The sequence below is a fragment of the Pseudophryne corroboree genome, chromosome 12 (assembly GCF_028390025.1).
Source record: "Pseudophryne corroboree isolate aPseCor3 chromosome 12, aPseCor3.hap2, whole genome shotgun sequence".
Taxonomy (NCBI): domain Eukaryota; kingdom Metazoa; phylum Chordata; class Amphibia; order Anura; family Myobatrachidae; genus Pseudophryne; species Pseudophryne corroboree.
The window spans coordinates 28,669,954-28,683,504 of NC_086455.1; the positions used below are offsets into that span (position 1 = coordinate 28,669,954).

Here is a 13,551-nt window from a genome sequence, read left to right on the forward strand (position 1 = left end):
ATCCCACATAATACCCTCTTTTGTGGTACTTGTAGTATCAGAAATATGTAACACCTCCTTCATTGCCCTTAACGTGTGGCCCTAATAAGGAATACGTTTGTTTATTCACCGTCGACACTGGATTCAGTGTCCCTGTCTGTGTCGACCGACTAAAGTAAACGGGCGTTTTAAAAACCCCTGACGGTGTTTTTGAGACGTCTGGACCGGTACTAATTGTTTGTCGGCCGTCTCATGTCGTCAACCGACCTTGGCGCGTGTTGACATTATCACGTAATTCCCTAAATAAGCCATCCATTCCGGTGTCGACTCCCTAGAGAGTGACATCACCATTACAGGCAATTGCTCCGCCTCCTCACCAACATCGTCCTCATACATGTCGACACACACGTACCGACACACAGCACACACACAGGGAATGCTCTGATAGAGGACAGGACCCACTAGCCCTTTGGAGAGACAGAGGGAGAGTTTGCCAGCACACACCAAAAACGCTATAATTATATAGGGACAACCTTATATAAGTGTTTTCCCTTATAGCATCTTTTTTATATATTTCTAACGCCAAATTAGTGCCCCCCCTCTCTGTTTTAACCCTGTTTCTGTAGTGCAGTGCAGGGGAGAGCCTGGGAGCCTTCCCTCCAGCCTTTCTGTGAGGGAAAATGGCGCTGTGTGCTGAGGAGATAGGCCCCGCCCCTTTTTCGGCGGCCTCGTCTCCCGCTCTTAACGGATTCTGGCAGGGGTTAAATATCTCCATATAGCCCCCGGAGGCTATATGTGAGGTATTTTTAGCCAAAAAAGGTTTTCATTTGCCTCCCAGGGCGCCCCCCTCCCAGCGCCCTGCACCCTCAGTGACTGCCGTGTGAAGTGTGCTGAGAGGAAAATGGCGCACAGCTGCAGTGCTGTGCGCTACCTTAAGAAGACTGAGGAGTCTTCTGCCGCCGATTCTGGACCTCTTCTCGTTTCAGCATCTGCAAGGGGGCCGGCGGCGAGGCTCCGGTGACCATCCAGGCTGTACCTGTGATCGTCCCTCTGGAGCTAATGTCCAGTAGCCAAGAAGCCAATCCATCCTGCACGCAGGTGAGTTCACTTCTTCTCCCCTAAGTCCCTCGTTGCAGTGATCCTGTTGCCAGCAGGACTCACTGTAAAATAAAAAACCTAAGCTAAACTTTTCTAAGCAGCTCTTTAGGAGAGCCACCTAGATTGCACCCTTCTCGGCCGGGCACAAAAATCTAACTGAGGCTTGGAGGAGGGTCATAGGGGGAGGAGCCAGTGCACACCACCTGATCCTAAAGCTTTACTTTTTGTGCCCTGTCTCCTGCGGAGCCGCTATTCCCCATGGTCCTTTCAGGAACCCCAGCATCCACTAGGACGATAGAGAAAATGGATTACATTATACCAGGGGATAACCACTCCTGTCAACAAGTACCACGAACAGGTCATGTTTTGTGGATGTCTTTAATTATGCACAGGCAAGTTCATCCATTTTGCTGGGTCAGTAATTATCCCACCTACGTCCACACACAGACATCCCCAAAACATGACCTGTTGGGAAAACTTGAGGGTTGAGAACCAGAACATTATATACTTGACATTAGAAGATATCTGAATTAAGAAATACTTTACACGGCTTGATCTTACCTCCAGCCTCTTGACCATTTCTTTTATCTCATCAGTATTGGTGGTGTAGCTTCTTATAAACACACACTCCCCTCTCTCATAGAAAATTTTGACCGTTGTGTTGTTCGATGTCCATCCTATAACATCTCGACTGGAGCAGTTAAATATAACCGTTTTGGTTTCATGGTCGATCAGAGCCAGTATCTCATTTGAGATGCAGAGTACACATTCTATCTCCAGAGCATTGCTGAAATCTTCAACCTGGACGCTCCATACAATGGCTCCTGTGCTGTACAGTTCGGCCCATGAGTATGGCTTAGCCTTTTCTTTTTTCTTTGAAGCCAGGGAGATGAATGGAAACTTTCCAGATGAATCGATAGAGGTGTTGGTGACATTTTTTTCTGCAAGGTCTTTCAAGTACTCCTGGTGGGTCCTCGTTGCCATGGCTCGAAACTTCTCCGACTTGTGAGCAGCATTCTCTGCATTTATAACTTTTGCTAAAAGGAAGTCCCTGAACACTGCAGATTTAGGAAAGTTAAAACTTTTGGGGATTGGTGGGCCAAAGGCAGGTACATCTCTTGATCTTGTAACAGCAACACTGCAGTATGAAAAATTATAAAATTATGAGATGCAGCAAATTATTAAGACTTTAAAATCCTGACATCTACATGAAGAGTATGTAGCAACATTAAACGGCCCCACAAAGGCCTATCTGCCACTCGCAGCAAGTGCTAAACAAAAGTAATAATTTTGTAAATGACCAAAATGAACATATCTAGACGTGGAGGTCTTGAACCGATTGGCAGCAAAATAGTGTGAGAGAGAGAAAAAGAAAGAGAACGAAAGAGAGAACGAAAGAGAAAAAGAAAGAAAGAAAGATAGAAAGAAAGAAAGAAAGATAGAAAGAAAGAAAGAAAGAAAGAAAGAAAGAAAGAAAGAAAGAAAGAAAGAAAGAAAGAAAGAAAGGGAAAGAAAGAAAGGGAAAGAAAGAAAGGGAAAGAAAGAAAGGGAAAGAAAGAAAGGGAAAGAAAGAAAGAAAGAAAGAAAGAAAGAAAGAAAGAAAGAAAGAAAGAAAGAAAGAAAGAAAGAAAGAAAGAAAGAAAGAAAGAAAGAAAGAGAAAGAAAGAAAGAAAGAAAGGGGTAAGAAAGGGTAAGAAAGAAAGAAAGAAAGAAAGAAAGAGAAAGAAAGAAAGAAAGAAAGGGGTAAGAAAGGGTAAGAAAGAAAGAAAGAAAGAAAGAAAGAGAAAAAAGAAAGAAAGAAAGAAAGAAAGAAAGAAAGAAAGAAAGAAAGAAAGAAAGAAAGAAAGAAAGAAAGAAAGAAAGAAAGAAAGGGGTAAGAAAGGGTAAGAAAGAAAGAAAGAAAGAAAGAAAGAAAGAAAGAAAGAAAGAAAGAAAGAAAGAAAGAAAGAAAGAAAGTGCAGCAGTCAACTGTCAATGCCACTTGTATTTTTGAATGCTCAATTTCAAACGAGGTCGCTCTTGGCCAGACAAATTATAGTATACAACGAGCCACTACTGGGAAAGGGCTAAAAGGAAGGTAATCAATACAAACTAAACAAAAAATAAACTTCAGTTTTTGGTAGACCTCTTTAAAATGACAACTATTTCATTAAAGACAAATACAAAACAAAAGAAATAACAATGAAACAATGAATATTTTTTTAAATATGTATATTTAAACCTTGTGAGAACAGGTCTGCTCTGGGTTAAGGTTAAGGTTTTAAGAAGATGGACCATGCGCCAAATTGACGGATACATGTGTGAGAGTGATATACCTGTAATACAATGATCTGTGTGGCAGCATGGAGAATGGACTTCATACTAGAGAAGTCACAATAGTATAAACAGGTCCTAAATTATACAAAAAATATATATTTAAAGCCCTTCCATGAAAACCTAAACGGAGAGCCTGAAAGCTTTCACCAACATTTCAACAAAATAAAAAGTTAACATCAGCAGTAAGTTTTTAATCACAATGTGCGCTCTAAGTGGAAACAAACATCCTACAATAATACAGAAATCATAACAGAACAAAATAAATAAAAAATAAATACAAAGTATCAAGCTTTGTGTTATATGCCAATTTATATGGTGTGTGTGTTTTTGTCAGAAACAAAACAAAAATTTACTATTTTGTAATCAGACAGCTACAGATATACATATACACATCTCAATATCTGTGATTGTGTAAACCTATAGGAAACCGAGGACAAAGATCGCGTCATTTAGTAAAAGTGGTAAATGTCCTATTTAAATAAACAACACACACAAAAACAATTTGTACCCTTTACAATGGCAGTAAGTACTAGAACTCTGTACCACATTAAAGGGCAAATCTGTCATTTCTAGCTGTGAGAAAGATCTGGACTGTAGACACTGGTGCCTCCCGGATATATTTCCGATAGTTCCGTAGTGTCTGGTAGCAAACAGTTAAAACAGCTGAGTTCTCCCCAACTGCACAGAGCGTGATGCACCACATCCATTAGTGCTATGCAAAGTGGCCATGCACTGGGGGAATCGTACCTGTAATAGACGGAGTCCGTACATGGGTTGTGAGCTCTTACAATCACGAAGACATGTTGGAAATGAGAGCGGATGTTCTTGGGGCTGAACGCCTGGGCTCCAGGCTCTTGAAACACTATTGTCACAATATCATTTCCGATGTGACGCTTTCTCAGCAGCTGCAATTAAAGAAAATCACAGCTTTAGACATGTAAGCGACACAATAGATGGCTTTCTAGAAGATCTTCAGCAAAATGAATGGAACAGAGTATTTTATTCAGGAACGCAGAACATCACTACAGTTGGAATAGAAATATACAAGTATTTAGTCTCATTTATGACTGGCATACAGACAGAGAGCAATATATATGTTAATAGTCTGGTGAAGTCACAAGCATTCCTGCCACATGATATGGGCTTCATCCCCTAGGTATCACCGCTGTGCGAAAGGTCTCATTTTAACAAGTATCAAAGCAAAAATCAGGAGCCTGCCAACGATGTATATACTGGTGTGCGTTATTTAAGTAAACACAGAATGAACATTACAAATACAGTATAATCTTACTTTTTTCTTCACTGGAACATATAATTGTGATATGAAACGGTCCTTCTACAAATTATACACATTTTGCCTGAATATACAGTAATTTGATGAAAATAGCATCTTATCATTCATTATACAAATCCAAAAGTTACCAAGACAGGTTAAATAGGACTTTAACCACCTTTATAACAAAACCTGTATCTTAATGCTTTTATGTGGTTTTTCGGTAAACCTGACCAAAACAAAAAGGCTGACTATTTTATTTAAGGATCCAGGTCCCTGACCTCCTTTGATGCCTGAAGGCACAGCAGTGTTTGTCCGTAAACATGTGAAAACACGCTGTATTAAAATGAATAATGCATTTCCAATTTAACTCTGAAGGACCCTTGTTATCCTCCACCAGCAGTAAATTCTATTTGTGAGCATAAAGCAAGCAGCAGGGACCCAGACTTGCGTTCCTATGGCAACGTGTGCTGACAACCGCTTACTGTAGCGCACTTGTAATTATTTCTCTATGGAGCTGGCTGTTTTAACGGCTGTGGGATCTGCATAATTACCTATAATATAGCATTATTTTATTGTATTTTTGTTTCTAACGGGATGTTCATGGTTGGAAATGGGAAGTGGCAGTATCGCAAACCGAAACAGCAACCTATTAATGCACACAGTTTCCAGATAGCAAAACACATGTTCAACATGACAGATATTGCATTAAGATCTCAAATGCCCAAGGGATGGGCACTAATTGCATATAACGGTCTTCTATAGTTCATCATTTTAAGACCTATGCTTCCTATTGTTATTGTCTGCAAGTCCCCAGTTTGAGGTGTGTGGGGAGAGAACAAGCTGGCAGCCAATAAGATTATCAGAATGCTCACAGCAGCACAGAGTATTTTGTATCTGACCATGCTGATATTTTTTAAGGCAGAAGCCTATGCTCTCGTATGAATGTGTTAGGGGAAGCGTAACAACGCTAGGACGGGAATTCAGTAGGAAACAGATGATGTAAGCAGCACAGAGCAATGATGTGTGGCTCCTGTCACGGGAAGACTGTGGTGTCAAACAGCGAAACAAACGTAACGCATCCAACTTCTTTGCTCTTTGTTCCTACAATAAAGCATTTTCGAGCACACAGCTAAATGTCATCGTGATCTACTGCTATACAAATATATGTCCTTTGTTTCATATAAGAGGTTTTTCAGGTTTCGTTGCTATAAAAAAAAAAAAAAAAACACAATCGGGTGTTTTGTAAATATGTTTCCCTTTAACCGACGCAACTTTTCCTCAATGACACAATAAACACACAAAAAAAAAACAGCCACGATCCAATTCACAATGAATGTACAGGATATAGAATTGTGTGTTCCTCAGTATTCACAATATAAATGTCATTTCGAGCAGACACCAGAAATGATTACAATAGCTGCTGGAACATATACAGTGGAAATGGCCAAATAAAGGCTATAGAAGCCTGGCTTCTCTTTTGTTCTACTGCTTTATATCATTCTTTAGAACTACAGTAAAATAAATACTATATATCAAAGTCCGCTTTTTCTTTGACGGGCCCACCCAGATGCTGCACTTATGGGTAATTTCATGATTAAATGATGTAAGTAATACATGAAATATATAAAGAGATTCTCTGCACGAAACCAAACGCGTGATTGTTTTTTTAATGAAGATAGAAGTATATTTTCATCTAACAAGTGAGATATCGTACAGTATAACTATTGGCTAATGCTTTACATACTATTTCAATTTATTTCATTATTTGGCCTTAAGTTCCAGATCCGTGTTATCAAGCCAGTGACAATGAATGCAATGCTTTTGGGCTTCTGTACCCCAAATTAACATTTTCACTACCGGCATCAAGCCACTCTTTGGGTAGCATTCAAATGTTCCCCCCTTCCTCCCACCCCCATCGCGCCCGCTGGCGGCACTCTAATGTTACTGCCGGACGGGTGTGACACCTTCATTTCAGCTCATTACCGCTGGCGGTAGCGAGCTGAAATGCATGTGACGAGACCCGTTTGGGCATCCAAACGGGTCTCTTCACGACCGCGTCCATTACTTTAGTCGGGTTTAGGCGCTTGAGCGCGATAGCAGGGCACATTTGAATATCGCCCCTCTATCTCCCAGTCACTTTAGACAGGAGATAGCGGTTGCGATAGGATTTGAATCCGGCCGTTGACATTTCCCAAATGAACCAGATTCATTTATCATCTAGTCCAGTGGTTCCGAAACGCGGCCCTCAAGGCACCCCAACAGTTTAGATTTTAGGGCTATCCCTGCTTGTGCACAGATGGTATAATCAAACTGACTGAAGTACTATTTAAGTCACCTGTGCCTAAGCATGGATATCCTTAAAACCTGGAATGTCGGGGTGCCCTGAGGATTGTATTTGGGAATCACTCATCTAGCCCATGTCAAATTGACTCCGGTTCTTTGGGTCGGGTATGGGTCTTTGGGTCGACCCAACTTAGGTCGACCACTGAAGGTCGACATGCACTAGATCGACAGGTGAAAAGGTCAACATGAGTATTTGGACTGTTTTTGGTGTTGTTTTCTCCGTAAAGTGACGGGGAACCCCAATTAGTGCACCGTGTCCCCTCGCATAGCTCACTTCGGTCGCCATGCTTCGGGCAAGGTGCCTCGCTTCACCACCACTTCGCTCGGCATGAATTACTATTCCAATCGTAGTCCACGTGGATCGTCAAGTATGAAAAAAGCCCCGAAAAAAGAATTTTTTTTGAAAAACTCATGTCGACCTTTTGACCTGTCGACCTAGTACATGTCGACCTTAAGTGGTCAACCTAAGCGGTGATGCCCTAACGACCGTATCCCATCAAAGACCACCCATATCTTTTATGTGATTTTACAGTAATACCAATGTCACATCTGCTGACATTTAGAGGGACACAAAGGCTAGAACACGAATAGGGAAATAACAATAAGTAACTAGTGACATCTACATATCTACGTGTACCATTTTATGGGAATTCCTGCTAGTAAACATTCACCCACCTATTGCAGAAATGCCTGATAATAAGCAGCAGCTGTACCAGTGGCGTGCGGTGAGGTCAGTGGCTGGTGAGGCACTGCAGCCATAATGTCTGCCGAGTCCCACCAATGACCCCTACCGCCGTCGAGCCAATGTCCGCTACCACCCCCGAGCCGATACCCGTTAGGTTATGGCTAAAACCCAGTTGGAGAAAGAACCTCTGACATCACCAGGGCCGAACAGGGTACCCGAAATGTACCCTTGTGGGCTTGCTTCATTCACCACGCTTTGGGCACGGTGGCTTGCTCCGCTCGCCAACCAGGTTACTAAAGGTAGTAGTGGGTGGCGTGCATAGTGAAAGAACTGTCCCGCCAGCCTAGCTCCTCCTCCTGACATCAGAGGTTCTTTAGCCCACTTGATTCTAGCATCTACCATGCCCGCTACCGCCACTGTCCCTGCGTGTGCGACCCATCTCAGGCGGTCTGAAAAGGGGTATTACTTGTACCGCCGGCTAAAAAGAAGGGGCCCCGGATGAAGACGGCACACTGACCCCTCCTTGCTGAATACACCTCTGTGCGTGCAGGGTCGGTGCAAGGTTTTGCAGCACCCTAGGCAAATAAACAGCAAACAACACCCACCCCCCACCCCCACTCAGCAAAATACAGAGCCCCTGAGGTGAAAATGTGCAGACACAGCATATATATATATATATATATATATATATATATATATTGTCATTTGGACCCATCCTACACCGCTACATTCATTGGTTCCCACTGTGCATATGGAGATTATATATATATATATATATATATAGAGAGAGAGAGAGACACCCACACATTAATGTTTTGGCATGTTATTATGGTCATCTGCAGGCAGCTGACACCTCTCAGGCACTAGAGAGTCGCAGCTGCTGCAGAACCTCCTGCCGGTCACATGACTGACGGCTGACTGAGGTACTGACCATGGTTGCCTTTCTGTTCTGGCTGATGCTGTGGCTACGGATGAGGGAAGTCGCCCTTGAAGACCCACTCGTAGTTTTTCCAGGTTTTGACTCCCTGTCACCGCCGCTGGTCAAGGCTGGCTGTAAGGGGGTACAGATCAGTCGGTAGTTGGGGAAGTCCTTCCCTGCCTGGGAGAAGGTGCCACCCCCGCCCTCCTCCTCGAGCTCCATCAGCTCCTGACAGCGGTAGAGGGAAAGATGACTGATGCCAGCATAGAGAGATCGCTGCCTCACTAGATCGCTATCTCACTGTGCTAGAATCATGTACCTCAGACTCAGGTTGCATTGCAAATACGATCAAGGATAAATGGGTCCTTAAGGGAGCAGTGAGGAGTGTATCAGGGACATGGGGAGCAATCAGGGGAATAGGAAGCAATCAGGGTTGTATCAGGGACACATAGGGGGCAGTCGGGGTGTATCAGGGACACACAGGGAGCAGTCGGGGTGTATCAGGGACACATAGGGGCAGTCGGGGTGTATCAGGGACACATAGGGGCAGTCGGGGTGTATCAGGGACACATAGGGGGCAGTCGGGGTGCATCAGGGACACATAGGGAGCAGTCGGGGTGTATCAGGGACACATAGGGGGCAGTCGGAGTGTATCAGGGACACATAGGGGCAGTCGGGGTGTATCAGGGACACATAGGGGCAGTCGGGGTGTATCAGGGACACATAGGGGCAGTCGGGGTGTATCAGGGACACATAGGGGGCAGTCGGAGTGTATCAGGGACACATAGGGGGCAGTCGGGGTGTATCAGGGACACATAGGTGGCAGTCGGGGCGTATCAGGGACACATAGGTGGCAGTCGGGGTGTATCAGGGACACACAGGGAGCAGTCGGGGTGTATCAGGGACACACAGGGAGCAGTCGGGGTGTATCAGGGACACATAGGGAGCAGTCGGGGTGTATCAGGGACACACAGGGAGCAGTCGGGGTGTATCAGGGACACATAGGGGCAGTCGGGGTGTATCAGGGACACATAGGGGCAGTCGGGGTGTATCAGGGACACATAGGGAGCAGTCGGGGTGCATCAGGGACACATAGGGGCAGTCGGGGTGTATCAGGGACACATAGGGAGCAGTCGGGGTGTATCAGGGACACATAGGGGGCAGTCGGAGTGTATCAGGGACACATAGGGGGCAGTCGGGGTGTATCAGGGACACATAGGTGGCAGTCGGGCGTATCAGGGACACATAGGGAGCAGTCGGGTGCATCAGGGACACATAGGGAGCAGTCGGGGTGTATCAGGGACACATAGGGGGCAGCTGGGGCGTATCAGGGACACATAGGTGGCAGTCGGGGCGTATCAGGGACACACAGGGAGCAGTCGGGGTGTATCAGGGACACATAGGGGGCAGTCGGGGTGCATCAGAGACACATAGGGAGCAGTCGGGGTGTATCAGGGACACATAGGGGGCAGTCGGGGTGTATCAGGGACACATAGGTGGCAGTCGGGGCGTATCAGGGACACACAGGGAGCAGTCGGGGTGCATCAGGGACACATAGGGGCAGTCGGGGTGTATCAGGGACACATAGGGGGCAGTCGGGGTGTATCAGGGACACATAGGGGGCAGTCGGGGTGTATCAGGGACACATAGGGGGCAGTCGGGGCGTATCAGGGACACACAGGGAGCAGTCGGGGTGCATCAGGGACACAGGGAGCAGTCGGGGTGTATCAGGGACACATAGGGGGCAGTCGGGGCGTATCAGGGACACATAGGTGGCAGTCGGGGCGCATCAGGGACACACAGGGAGCAGTCGGGGTGCATCAGGGACACATAGGGAGCAGTCGGGGTGTATCAGGGACACATAGGGGGCAGTCGGGGTGTATCAGGGACACATAGGGGGCAGTCGGGGTGTATCAGGGACACTTAGGGGGCAGTCGGGGTGTATCAGGGACACATAGGGAGCAGTCGGGGCGCATCAGGGACACATAGGGAGCAGTCGGGGTGTATCAGGGACACATAGGGAGCAGTCGGGGCGCATCAGGGACACATAGGGAGCAGTCGGGGTGTATCAGGGACACATAGGGGGCAGTCGGGGTGTATCAGGGACACTTAGGGGGCAGTCGGGGTGTATCAGGGACACATAGGGAGCAGTCGGGGTGTATCAGGGACACATAGGGAGCAGTCGGGGTGTATCAGGGACACACAGGGAGCAGTCGGGGTGTATCAGGGACACATAGGGAGCAGTCGGGGTGTATCAGGGCAATAGAGAGTTGTCAGATGTGCAGCATAATGTAGGGCATGGGGCTGTACTAGAGAAGCTGCTCTGGGTGTACTGTACATCAGGCAAGTAGAGACAGTGACAATGACTTACCTGAAGTAGTAGCAGCGGCAGTAGGGCAATCTCGGTGCCCCTGGCCTCCTGTGTCCATTGATGGGGCTCCTGGAATGTTCACTCCCCGTGGCTGATCCTGTGAAGGGCGGAATCACTCCGGAGGAGCTTTTGTAGAGAGGTGGCCACTTGTCCCTGGGAAGGGGTCAGCAAGCCTCCTGCAAGTACATGGTAAGCTTAGCGATGTGCTCTGGCGCCGGCTTATAGGAAGTCAATGGCACCCTGAGCCGTCATCCTCATAGTAAAGTTCTTCCTCTGGCTCCTGCTGGCGGGTCCCGGGCTGCATGATAAGTAATATACTAAACGCCACCGGCACCCGGGCTCCTCCTCGGGCTCCAGCAGCTCCGTCACCGTGTCCTGCTTACACGGTTTGTGGTCCCAGACGGGGGCGGGGGAGTGAGCGAGCGACGCTGGAGGTGCTGGTGGGAACAACCCCGGACATGTGGCTCTAACGGCAGATCTGACACGGAGTGAGCAGGGAATGGGTCCCCCTCACGGCGAGCGCACTGCACAGTTAACAGTCACTTCCTTCATTTTTTTGTTCCATTCAGCGCCGCCCTTCAAGTGCTGTTGCCCATAGGCAGCTGCCTAAAGCTGGCTAATGGTAGCACCGGCCCTGTGTGCGTGGATGAAAATAAAAATAAAATCCCACAAAACATCACTACCCCCCCCCCCCCCCCCCCCACATTATTATATTTTAAATATATATATATATATATATATATATATATATATATATATATATATATATATATATATATATATATATATAAACACCCATCCCCCCACAGATCCTTACCTTTGATTTTGGTAGCAGGTTGCAGTCTCTGTATATTCCTTCCCTGGTTCATCCCACGGAGCTGGCTGGGAAGAAAACATATCTTCCCAAATAGATCGAGAAAGGGGCGTGGCCTCCGGCGTGAGGGGGCGGAGCCTCAGGAGGAAAGGAAGACTGTATGTATGCTACAGCAGAGATTGGTTGCTGGTGCAGGGGGAGGGAGTGGCCATGCAGAGAGGGTAGGGGGGAGGAAGTCATCGGGTACTGCTGCTGCTGGCTCTGCCCCTGCTGCTGCTGCAGACATGTCAGACTGTGACATGTCTGCATTCTCGGCCAGACAGCAGCTGAAAGGGGTGGGGGCGTGCTTTCATATGAGCTGAAAGCACGCCCCATTCTAAAGCGGCACTTCTGTAAAGTGCCGCTTCTGCTGTTATTTTTAACGGGCTTTCACTGCCCAGCGCATGGCCCCGCCCCCCTCTTCCTGCTCTCTCACAGTGACAGCCGGAGGCACCGATAATGGTGCCTCCAAAACACATTTAACACAGGATTTTTTCAAGGAAAAAATTCTTAAAATAATATCAGCGTTAAAGCAGATACTTATGACACAGAATATGTGTCATAAATATCTCTTTGTATTATTGTATTCATTCATGACAGGGGAGGCACTGCCTCCCCTGACTGCACGTCCCTGAGCTGTACTTGGCTACAAAGTAAATATACTTGTAATGGCGTAAATCTCAGGCTACACTATGATAATGGACTATTTAAAAACAATATTTTTATAAAAGGGTTTATTAGTCCCCGATTGTTACACAGCATTTACCTTGGTATACGTTTAATTTGCAGCTGTTGGGATCCCGGTAGTCAGGATACCGACGCTGGAATATTGACAGCTGGCAATGCCGGCACAACAGAGCTATGGTTGTCCATGACGCCCATTGGTCCGGATTCAAATGTTAATGCGCCCCCTATCTCCCGTCTAAAGTGACGGGAGATAGAGGGGCGATATTCAAACGTTCCCTGTATTCGCCCCTATCGCGCAAAGTACAGTCAGGTTTAGGCGCGCAAACCCGACTAAACTAATGGGCGCAATTGTGAAAAGACCCATTTGGGGACCCAAACGGGTCTTTTTACAAACATTTCAGCTCTCTACCTCTGGGGGTAGCGAGCTGAACTGATCTTGTGGTGCCCATCGGCTGTAACATTAGAATGCCGCCAGCAGGGGCGATCACGGCAGTGACGGGATCTGGTCTCTAGGTCGACAGTAACTAGGTCGACCACTATTGGTCAACAGTAACTATGTTGACAGGGTTTCTAGGTCGACAGGGCCTCTAGGTCGACAGGTTAAAATGTCGACGTGAGTTTTTCACGGTTTTTTTTTCTTTTTTTAAACCTTTTCATACTTAACAATCCACGTGGACTACGAATGGTAATCTGTGCCGAGCAAAGCAAGGCACCTTGCCCGAAGCATGGTGACCTTTTGACCTGTCGACCTAGAGAGCCTCTCGACCTAGTTACTGTTGACCAATAGTGGTCGACCTAGAAACTGCCAACCTAGTTACTATCAACCTTCCATACCACACCTAGCCGGGACAGGGGAGAGCACATTTGAATCCAGCCCATAGAGAAGGATAGAACCTGTGGCAAGTGCGGCGTGCCATCGAGTCCGCAGCAAGGGGGCTCGCCCTGCTGCCGGCCAGGATGTTGCTGTCGGTAAATTGACGGTCGGCATCCCGGCCACCGGGAAATCATACTAAACCCTTTACCC

At 46.7% G+C, this 13,551-nt stretch overlaps 1 protein-coding gene across 7 annotated transcripts in view; it reads right to left on the reverse strand.

The window, feature by feature from the left end:
* The window catches only part of SIPA1L1 (signal induced proliferation associated 1 like 1), a 396,543-nt gene that overhangs the window by 65,786 nt on the left and 317,206 nt on the right, over positions 1-13,551 (reverse strand). For all 7 annotated transcript variants that reach the window (XM_063947278.1, XM_063947276.1, XM_063947275.1 and 4 more), the window contains 2 exons: positions 4,141-4,298; positions 1,639-2,215 (listed from right to left, as the gene is read on the reverse strand). In XM_063947278.1, coding sequence (XP_063803348.1) covers positions 1,639-2,215; positions 4,141-4,298 — 735 coding nt within the window. The remainder of the gene's footprint in view (positions 1-1,638; positions 2,216-4,140; positions 4,299-13,551) is intronic.